Source organism: Vicia villosa, unplaced genomic scaffold, assembly GCF_029867415.1.
Source record: "Vicia villosa cultivar HV-30 ecotype Madison, WI unplaced genomic scaffold, Vvil1.0 ctg.001514F_1_1, whole genome shotgun sequence".
In the NCBI taxonomy this organism is placed as follows: Eukaryota; Viridiplantae; Streptophyta; class Magnoliopsida; order Fabales; family Fabaceae; genus Vicia; species Vicia villosa.
The window spans coordinates 348,368-360,129 of NW_026705646.1; the positions used below are offsets into that span (position 1 = coordinate 348,368).

Here is an 11,762-nt window from a genome sequence, read left to right on the forward strand (position 1 = left end):
TGTGTTTGTTAAAATTACCCAACTAACTTTTCCTGAAATTTTCAACCTTGCTTACAAGTCACTTGGTTATATACTGTTGTATGATTTATATTTCCCCTTTTAGAGTTACAAGTTGAATTAAACTGCTTCATTTTAAAATTGCTGATATGGTACATGGACAAATGTTTTGATGATTTTTTATTGTTTTCAGAATCATTAAGGCAACATGAACGATTTCAATAACAACGAAGTTCCGATTCTGTCGATAGCACGTACAGAACGGTCTGATGAACCTGAGGTTTCTTCTTTTCGAAGAAACGTATTGAGGACACGAAGTGCCTCGATGTCTATTCCTATGGTTTCTTTGGATCATCCATATGACAGACAGCCGAATCTTGTCGGACATACTGGTCCGCTTCGTACCGTGAAAAGAACTCCGAATGGCCAAATGAGTGGTCCACTGCATGCTACTTCTGCAACTACTGGAAATCCTTTTCAGAATAGTTTAGTAGTGGCACGAAACACAGTAGGAGAGGACATATGAAAATCGTAGGGGTAATGACTATGACCGAAAAAATGAACACTTGTTGAGGTATCTTTATTGCACTAGTTGCCCAACTTACATCAAAGTTTCTCAGCAAAGAAAACCAAGTGGTGCATCTGCTATATTTGATCCCAAGGTATCTTTCTTCCTAAAATAATAGACTATTAATTTTTTGTAACTTCTTGTGCAAACTTACCCTATTAGTATACTCGAAGTTCTTGTTACCTTATTAATTTCCTTCTATACAAATCACTTACTATTAATTTCACATAATCAATCATACTTTTGTTAATATTTTGAATGTTTGCAGTTCCACAACTCCCTTTATGGTGATGCCAGAGGTTTCAGAAGAAAACTTCTTTCTTTTTGCTTTTCATGTATTCCTGTTGTTATGAACCCTCACAATAAAGTTGTACAACAATGGAACAAGTTTTTGGCTATATCTTGCCTGGTTGCAATTTTTGTTGATTCATTATTTTTCTTCTCAATCTATGTGGATAAGGTATGATTCTTTTTCTGTTATTTAACTATGAAATATTCTCACTTCATTTACTTTACTTTTTTCCTTGCTTAAAAAAAATCACTTTTTCTTATTCACTTTCTGTAGCATTTTTTAAATATTGTTATCAACTGGAAATTGGCAAAAATACTTGTTTTACTTAGAAGCATTACCGATGTTGTGTATTTCTTGAACATTCTTCTCCAGGTAATTTCTCTGTAATCACCGTTTTAGATTTAACTTGTGTTAATCAATCTATTCATAGAATGATAGACCATGGTTTTAAATTGCGGACCGCATCACCTGATGCGGCCGCAATATTGCGGTTGCGGTAGTGTCCGCATCCGCATCAGCCCGCAATTGCGGTGTGATTGCAAATCACAATAAAAACCGCATCATAACACCGCATCGGCCGCATCATAACACCGCATTGGCCGCATCAAGCCGCATCAGACCGCATCAAGCTGCAAGAGATTATGCAGTGCTCGCAAAAATTATTTGGTCTACCTTCTTTTTTAATTATATCGTAAATTTAAGATATATTTTAAAAGGATTAGTTATATTCAAAAGGGTGACAAATTATTAATGAGATATATATGAAAATTTAGAGTGGAAATCGAAGATATGTGAAATCGAAAATAAATAATAAAATATCATATTTTATATTCATAAATATGAATTCACACCGCAACGACCGCATTCCACATCGCAACACCCGCAATAGCCGCAACCGCATCCGCAGCCGCAACCGCAATTTAAAACCATGTGATAGACCATTTAAATATAGATGTCTCTAATGGTTTGTCTTTTGATTTTCCTTCAACTTATTTATTGTATTACCTCTTCCTCAGGTATACTACCTCCTATCTCTCCATGCTGTTTGATCCATGCACATAAATACTTTTGATCTCGTGAACTTCTACTTGAAAAAAATCTTTTTTCTTGAATAATAGAGATGATCATGTTGATCTTAAACAGGATTAATCTATGGTTATTAATAATAATAAAAAATAGCTGATAGAATAAAATAGAGTAGATAGATATGAAAATATGGTGAAATTTGGCTTCAACACTCAATCTACAAGGCAGGATTGTTAGCAGATATGCTTGTGGAAAGACTTGTAGATCAAAAATAATTTACTATAACACACAGACAATCAAACTTGCGAATCATAAGATATATTTTAATGTCGCGCTCTTGGAGATCAAAAGCCTGGAGATCATAAAACACATATTAATGGATAAATCATAAAACATAATATTTATGATCTGCAAGTTTTTTCACAGGCCAAATGCCAACTCAGGCTGTCAAACACAATATGATCTATGTTTCTATCCATAAATTTTTCCAACACTTCAACTTGATGACATAAATTTTTAAGCAATGCATACCTTAAGGGTGTCTATGTACAAATTAAATGCTAGTAAAAAATGCAACAAGCCAACAACACAATCATAAGTTATGATGAACAAAAATTGTGAAACTTTGATCAATTTGGACAATAAATTCATTATTTTTTGTAAACAAACACAGTAGTAAAATATATTATTCAAATTTTAAAAGTAATTTAACCGAAAAGAAGAAAAATAACTAACTACCTTCACTTGAATTATATGGTCAACAACTTTAGTTTTATCAACAAATTTTTTAAATCTTCTTAAAAAAAATAAGAGTAAGATCTTTAATGAGTTCATTTTAGGGTCATAGAGAACATAGAATATACATTAGGAACATGCAGTATATGACTGCACCAACAAGCAAGGAAACAAATACCGAAAATGACAATAAACATTCCAATAGAATGGTGATTCCTTCATGCAAAAACAAAAATTAAAACTATTTTAATCTACTCCACCTGCACATAACTCATACGAACAAATGTGTCTAACCCAAATAAAAATACACCAGACATACACACATATCATCACAACAACAATAGCAGACCAACCCAAAAAAACCATATCAACTCCACCCAAAAGAATAAATTAGGTAGAAAAAGAGACTATTTGGTCCCAAGACTACTTTCCAAAAAAACAACGAGAATAACAAAAGGAGCTCGCTTGTTGAACTTCTCAAGAGGGATGATCATGAATTTAGTCTATGGCTCGACAACTTCATACATTATCATCAACCGTGCAACCCTATGAGTTTTGTTAGTCTCATAACTAACACCAAAGAAATTATTCAAACCAAAGAGAGTATGGCCATTCACTTTGTCGCCATCATCTCGAAGTGGCAATATTTTCTTGTAAGTATCCTTCTTACACCTCTTTCTTACAGCTATCCAATTAAGAGTGTCAATCACAAATTTTCTAATAAACTAAAGGTCCTAATGTGCGCAAAGGAGATATTATGAATTGTTTTCCAAGAATCTTCACCATAGGTATATATTTTTGTCAAAGATTGACTAGAATAATCCTTATTCTGTACAGCTAGTAGCACTATCTACTTGTCATTAATTTAATCATTAACAAATCCATATTTTATGATCATCCGATCAAGGGAAACAACTTTTGGAGATTTTTTGGATTTAAACTTGATAGAAGGGTTACACAGTCTAACATAATGTTAATGTTTATCATACCGACACGATAACCCATTGCATGAATCAAAAATGCAATGTTGTTGCTTCATTGTGTTACTGAAGCTAACAAAATGTAATAGGTTTTGTAATAAATGCTTTAAAGGGTAATATGAGATTTTGTAGGATTCACTTAAATGATAAAAAACACAATGGTTTATGGGTTAAGCTTAGTTCAGCGTTTGAGATTCAAAGATGGAGTTTTTTAAATTGAGGATCCAAAATTAAAATTTTCGATAATTTGCAAAGGCATTTCTTTATATTTATGGTAAGATCCCTCAATCAATTCAAATGCATTTGCAAATCATGGAAAATTTTAATCTAAGATCCTTAATTTGTAAAGCGCCATCTTCTTCCGCCGAATAACCCACCAACAATTGTTCTTTCTCATTTGGGTGAATACTATTAAATCTTTTATTACCCTTTAAAGCCATTATTCCAAAATCTATTACTTGCTTTTAACTTCAGCGACACGATGAAGCAACAATATTGGATTATTGGTTCATGCTATGAGTTGTTGTGTCATTATAATAGATAACTACATAGTGTCAGACTGTGGAACCATTCTATTAGGTTCAAATCCAACAAATATCTGGAAGATGTTTCCCTTGAATGGATGGTCATGCAATATGGATTTGGTTATGATCAAGTTAATAACAAGTACAAGGTAGTAGTAGTTTCACTGAATAAGGATCTTTCTAATAAATTTTTGACAAAAATATATACTTCTGGTGAAGATTCTTGGAAAATCATTCATAATTTTTCCTTTGCGTTATTTAGGCCCCTTAAGTTTGTTAAGGAAATTTGTTAGTAGCACTCTTAATTGAATAGTTGAAAAAGAGGTGTTAGTTCTAATCAAAATGTGATTCTTACCTTTGATCTTGAAAGGAGATTTACAAGGAAATATTGTTTCCTCGAGATGATGGTGAAAAAATAAATGGATATGCTTTTATATTATTTGAATAATTGCCCTGATGTTTGTTATGAGACAAAAAAATTCATTGGGTTGAGATTTATAAGAGATATGAGTCTCAAACACATTGAGTTGAGACAAAAATGTTGGATTTACAAGAGAGATGTCTTTAGAGTTCTACGCTAGTGGGAACATTATTTGGTTTTAAAAGAGTTCATTCTATTCACTAACCATCAAGTTTTGAAGTTTCTTCATAGTCAGATGGCGATAAACAAGATGCTCACTTGATGGGTGAGTTTTTTTGTAGAAGTTTCCTTTTATTATTCTGCATAAGTCGAGGGCTCTTAACAAGATAGCAAATGCATTAAGTAGGAGGACTTCCTTGCTAATCACCTTAGCACATGAGATAATAGATTTTAAGTCCCTGAAAGAGTTGTATGAAAGTGATGTTGAGTTCAAGGAGTTATGGGCCAAGTGTAGTGAAAAACACCTTTATGCATATATTCATATTCGAGATGCCTATCTTTTTAAAGGAGGTTGACTATGTACTCTTTGCTCCTCTTTAAGAGAGACGGCATGGTGGTAGTCTTTGTGCTCATCTAGGTAGAGACAAGACCATTTCTAGTTTGGTGGAGAGATATTATTGGTCACACTTGAGGAGGGACGGTGGTACTATCGTCATGAGGTGTTTTACTTGTCATGTTTCTAAGGGCCAGCCTTAAAATTATGGTCTTTATTATCCTTTAACTATTCCTGAATATATTTGGCAAGGTATAGCCATGGATTTTGTGTTGGGCTTGTCTCGTACACAACGAGGTGTAGATTTTACGTTCGTTGTAGTAGACATCTTCTCTAATATGATCCATTTTATTGCTTGTAAGAAGAATGTGGATGCGTCTAACATAGCCAAACTATTTTTCAGGGAAATCGTGCGTTTTGACAGATTTCCTAAGTCAATTACATCAAACAGAGACACCAAATTTGTCGGTCATCTATGGATTACTTTTTAGAAATTGTTAGGACAAATTAAGGTAACCAACACAACTTTGAGGAATAAGATTCAGAGTGTTTGTGGTGACAAGCCGAAACACTGAGATTTAGTTTTGCCCCAGGTCAATTTTGCTTACAACAGCCCTGTGCTTCAGCTACAGGGAAACCACCATTCTTTATGGTCTATACTTTTATTCCTAAGCATTTGGTTGATTTGGTTAAGTTGCCTAAGGTGCTGGAGTTAGTGCAACGGTTGAGAATATGGCAGAGGAGTATTAATGAATACTTATTCAACTGCATCTTATCATAAATGGTATGACAGAAAGAAACCTAGAAGGATATGTTGGGTGCAAGTGCGAGTGGTTAAAGTCCGACATTATCTATTAATATGTGGATTGTTGAATTTATAAAAGAGATGATCCATTTACCTAACACCTTAAGGTTTTAGGTTGATATGTGGCAACTCCCTCTCTTGTGAGTCATGGTTGGGTTGATATGAGTCCTCAGCATGTTGGATGATAGGTGAATGAGTCATCTTCATTCACAAATTAAACGATCGTAAGACTTTCTCTTCATTCATAAATTAAACGATCGTGAGACTTTTTCAATTACTTTGCAAGAAATAGTGTCTTAACTTATATTGCATTCAAGCATGTTTTGAAATAAAATTTTTAATCAAATACTACCGTACGTGAAATTGACTTATCTTTTGATTTTGGTGTCAACAATGCCATCCTCTTATTTGTCGTGGTCGATTCTGCATAGGGTGGGGAGGCTCGTCGAGATGGCGGTGGAGACTTCTTATATACACTGCAATCATGTCTTTTCTTCTATTTTCAGCAAAGGCGGCATCTTTCTCTGAGTCGAGCGAATTTGGCGCTAGCCGGAATCTTCAGATGGTGGGTTCAGTCGGATGTTCTCCAACACTTAAACGTGATGTCATATATTATTATGGCTCTTGAAGCATCTGCAAGGACCTATTTCATTGTTTTTCGAAAATGAAAAAGGGTTTGAAAGAAATAAAAAATTAAAAAAGAAAGTGAGATTTGGCTTCAACACTCAATAGATACCAGAATAGACAGTCTAATGGCGCAGCACTACAACCGGTTTACGTGAAAGATGCGGAGACATTGGTTACATTTGACAAAGTTAACTTAATATATTTGTTCACGTGGATATTATTTATGTTTTAAAATAGTATTTGAATCTGTTTAATTAATTATGCAAGCTGGATATTATTTGTCTGACAGATTTTGAAGGTTTCAAATTTGACCAGCTCGATGGAGTTTTAAAATAGTATTTGACTGAGATTTTGAGAGATTTTGTGTTGCTATATATAATTATTAATAGAATTATGAATTTGATTTAATTTTATGGCAAATAAAATGTAAGAGAATAATATTTTATTGAACAATTTTATCAATTCCATAACAAAGTGCATGATGTATTACACTAAATTTTGTTTTTCAACTCTTCTTAGCTTGAATCAATTTTATTTGGAAATTTCTTAACAGACCTCCTAACCTTCTTGGCCACCCCTGGCGAAATTCTCAGAATGCTCCCATATTTCGGAAATGCAACTCCGAAATCACTTTTTTTCTGAAAAAAATGGTGATTTCGGAAGTGCACTTCCGAAAACAAGAAAAAAAAAGGTGTTTTCGGAGATGCATTTCCGAAAACACCCCTTTTTTGAGTTTTCGGAGATGCATTTCCGAAAACACCGAGAGAGGTGTTATTGGTCTTGGAATGTTTCGGATATACAGTTCCGAAATAATTCAATAATTATTAAAAAATTAAAATCAAGGTGAATCAATACAATTAATAGGTATAAAATGAAAGTAAATCAATAAAATGAAGGTAAATCAATAAAATTAAGGTGAATCAAAATATCCTAAACAATTTTAAAGTTAAAAATTATTTTATTAACTTATATAAATCAAGATTCTTACTTAAAATAATTTTCTCAAAATTCTTACTTAAAATAATTTTCTCTCTCTAATAAATCATAATTCTCTATTCTCATACATAAAATAGATTTTTCACATATTTATATAACTATCTAATTATATTTCATATAAAAAAAATAATAATGCTAAATATTTTTGAATTTTTTTTTAATTTTATTTAAATTTAATCATATTGAATTCACTTAATATAAATAATAAAGTTGTTTCATTTTTAAATATAATATATACAAATTCACAAAGTGTCTATAAAAAATATACAAAAACTAAATAATAATTAGCATAATAATTTTATAGTGAAAAAAAAAATATAATTGTATTTTAAATAATTGTGAAATTTGTTTCAAATAATGAATACACGTTTTTTTAATTAAAAAATCACATTTTTTTCTTAATAAATAATAAAAATAATGTATTATAATTAATAATAATAATAATAATCACGTACTTTATATTAATTTTTCTTAAAAATACGTGATTTTTAATATTTATTTGTAGGGAATGTTATTTTTTATTAAATAATGGTTTATCTCAATTTTAAACAAATGACAACTTTGATAATTAAGAAAAATTATATTCTACAAACTTATTTTAATTTTTAATTTTCAGATTATGAGTTTTTTAATATTAATAAATAATAAACGTTATATTGAAATAAAAAAAATCCTGACCTTCAATCAAATTTTGTTATTTTTATTTAAATAAACTTATATTATATATACTTTATATACACTATAAAAATTGTTATATTTTTTAATAGTGCGTTAAAATATAAAAACTATATAAACAGTAAATATAAAAACAAACAAGGATTAATGATTAATCGAAAAATATTATATAAAGTGAACAATGAAATTGATAATATTTTGTAATCATTTTTAAACATTTTAAAAAATATTATATATATTTTTTATTTTTAAATATTTGTGTGCTTATTATTCATTATTTATGCACATTTTGAGCATTATTTTTTATTCTATTTAAAATTGAAACAATTTTATTATTTACTTTAATTAATTGAATATGATTTTTTTAAAAGAAAATAAAAACGTGAGTTTTGTTTTAAAATAAGAATATGTTATTTTTTTATAAAGATTAACAATTATTATAAATATATAAATAAGCAATTATAACTTATTTTGTAAGTGAAATTATTTTAATTTTTTTAATTAAAATTATTTTAAATTTTAAAATTTGAATTAGGATAGAAATATATAATAACTATTATTCATAACTCATAAATTATATCAAAATATATAATTATTATTATTTATTACTCATAAATTATATCAAATTTATGATATGTGAATTAATTAATATCCTAAAATTAATTTTTGGGATTTTTTAAAATTTGTTTTTTTGTTTCGGAGATGCATCTCCGAATTAGTCAAAATCCCAATTTTTGAGATTTTTTCGGAAATTCACTTGCGAAGTCTGGAAAAATTTTGAAAAAAAAAATATTTCGGAAATGCATTTCCGAAGCGGGGTAAAATGGGTTTTTCGCTGGGGGTGACCCCCATAGGGAGGTGGGTAAAGAAAAAATCTTTTATTTTAGTAAACACACATCCATCATGCATTTCAAAATCAATAATACTTAACAACCAACAAGCATTTTAAAATCAATTTTAAGTCTCTGATCAATTTCGGTTGATTCAGAATGGAATCAAGCATACAAAATATGAATTGAAATATACACGGGAAGCAACATTCAGTATATGCAAAGAAGAAGAAAGAATCAAGATACTTAAAGCACCACCGTTAACCCTAATATTCTCCGTTTCAGTAATGTATCCTCCATCTTTTTTTAAGTTCTTTCACCCTCTTCAGTTCCATTTCAACCGACATTTTTTGAGTCTTCAGAAAATTAACTTTCTTGTTTAAAAGTCCAATTTCTCCATTCTTTTCTTCAATTTCTTTCTTCAAACTCATTTCAATAACAGTTATGATTTCTTTAACTCGATCGAAATCACTCTGAAGAAACGAGTCTCTCAACTTGTAAATAAACTCGGAGATACTCATAGTAGTACTTGATTTGGGTGTGTCAGGTCTGAGAGAAAGCAAAAATAACATCGATATTTACTTCGCGTACCGCAATATTTGATTTTTTTTCAAAACATGCATGAATGCCATATAAGTTAAGACATTTTTTCTTGCATAGTAACTTCATCCAATGGAATCATTCATCTTGGCCTTACTATCATCGAATATCTACTTCGTCGGGGTACTTTGAACGCTGTTGATTGTAAGATCAATGAAGTATGAACGTTGTTGATTATAATAATGGTAATCGGTTCTGATTCGAAAAGTTAACGTTTCATCGAGTTATGGTCACCAAATACTGCTTCAGAAGAAATTTAAGCGTGTTGATCCTTTCGAATGGCTACTACAAGAAAACACGACAACTATGTGGTGAGGGACATAATTTGAATTTTATTTCAATTTGCAAGAAATGTTGTCTTAACTTATATTACATTCATGCATGTTTTTAAATAATATTTCGATCAAATATCAATGTTATTTTCGCTTTCTCTCAGACTTGGCACATCCAAATCAACCATTACTATGAGTATCTTCGAGCTTATTTTCGAGTATAGAGACTTGTTTCTTCAGAGTGATTTCGATCGAGTTGAAGAAACCCTAATTGCTATGGAAACAAGGTTGAAGAAAGAAATTAAAGAAAAGAATAGAGAAATTGGACTTTTGAACGAGAAAGTTAATTTTCCGAGGACTGAAAAAATGTCAGTTGAAATGGAACTGAAGAGTGTGAAGGAACTTAAAAAAGATGGAGGAGACATTGTTGAAACAGAGAATGTTAGGGTTAGCGGTGGTGCTTTATGTACCGTGATTCAATCTTTTTGTTTGAATATACTAAATGTTGCTTGATGTGTATATTTCAATTCATATTCTATATGTTTGTTTCCATTTTTAATTAATCGAAATTGATCCTAGAGGCTTAAAATTGATTTAGAAATGCTTTTTGGTTGTGTGTTGAATAAAATAAAATTGATTCCAGCTAAACTAAGTTGAAAACTAAAATATAGTGTAATACATTATGCAATTTGTTATGGAATTAATAACGAAGTATATAATGTATTGTCCAAACAATGTTGTTAAATAGCCGCCATTGTCCAAGCAATGTTGTTAAATAGCCGCCATTTATTAACCATAAGGTGATAAACAAGATGCATGCTCGGTGGGTGTGATTTCTGCAGAAATTTCCTTTAATATTTTAGTATAAGTCGGGGGCTCTTAACAAGGTAATAGATGCATTGAGTAGAAGGGCCTCCTTGTTAATTACCTTAACGCATGTGATATTAGGTTTTAAGTTCCTGAACGAGTTGTAAGAAAGTGATGTTGAGTTCAAGGAGTTATGGGCCACGTGTAGTGAAAAACATCCTTGCGCAGATTTTCATATTTGATATGAGTGTCTTTTAAAGGGGATTGACTATGCGTTCCTTGCTCATCTTTTATAGTTAAGCTAATTCGAGACATGCATGGTGGTAGTCTTAGTGCTCACTTGGGTAGAGCCAAGACCAATGGTAAACTAGAGGAGAGATATTATTAGTCAAACTTGAGGATGAATGCTGGTACTATAGTCACGAGGTGTTCTACTTGTCATGTTTCTCGAAGGGTCTGTCTCAAAATACTAGTCTTTATATGTCTTTATCTATTCCTAAATATATTTGGCAAGATATAGCCATGGATTTTGTGTTGGGGTTGCCTCGTATACAACAAGGTGTGAGTTATGTGTTCGTTGTAGCAGACAAAATCTCCAAAATAACTCATTTCATTACTTTTAAGAAGACTGCTGATGTTTCCAACATAGCCAAACTGTTTTTTAAAGAGGTTTTGCGTCTTCACGGGGTTCCTAAGTCAATTACATTAGATAGGGACACCCATTTTCTCAGTCCTTTCTGAATTACTCTTTGGAGATTGCTTGGAACTTTGCTGAACAGAAGTTCTACGGCTCATCCTCAAACAAGTGGATAAAACCGTAGAATTTAGTTTTGCCCCAGAACGAATTTGCTTACAACTGCGCTATGCATTGACCTGCATGGAAATCACCATTCTCTTTTGTCGATACTTCTATTCCTAAGTATGAAATTGATTTGTTTAAGTTGCATATATAAGATGTTTGGAGTTAGTGCGACTGTTGAGAATATGGCCGAAGAGTATTTAATGAATACTTATTCAACTGCATCTTACCATAAATTGTGGGACAGAAATAGAGAAGGATAAACTAAGGTAAAGGAATTAATGCTCCATTGTTAGTTATTGGTTGAACTAAAGA

General features: G+C 31.2%; 1 protein-coding gene across 1 annotated transcript; it reads left to right on the forward strand.

Moving 5' to 3' along the window:
• The first annotated feature begins 205 nt into the window (after positions 1-205).
• On the forward strand, positions 206-10,354 carry LOC131635600 (probable cyclic nucleotide-gated ion channel 20, chloroplastic). Its single transcript, XM_058906232.1, is given in 5 exon segments — positions 206-502; positions 504-659; positions 834-1,025; positions 1,131-1,229; positions 10,082-10,354. Coding segments are annotated over 5 exon segments (1,017 nt in total).
• The last annotated feature ends 1,408 nt before the right edge of the window (positions 10,355-11,762 follow it).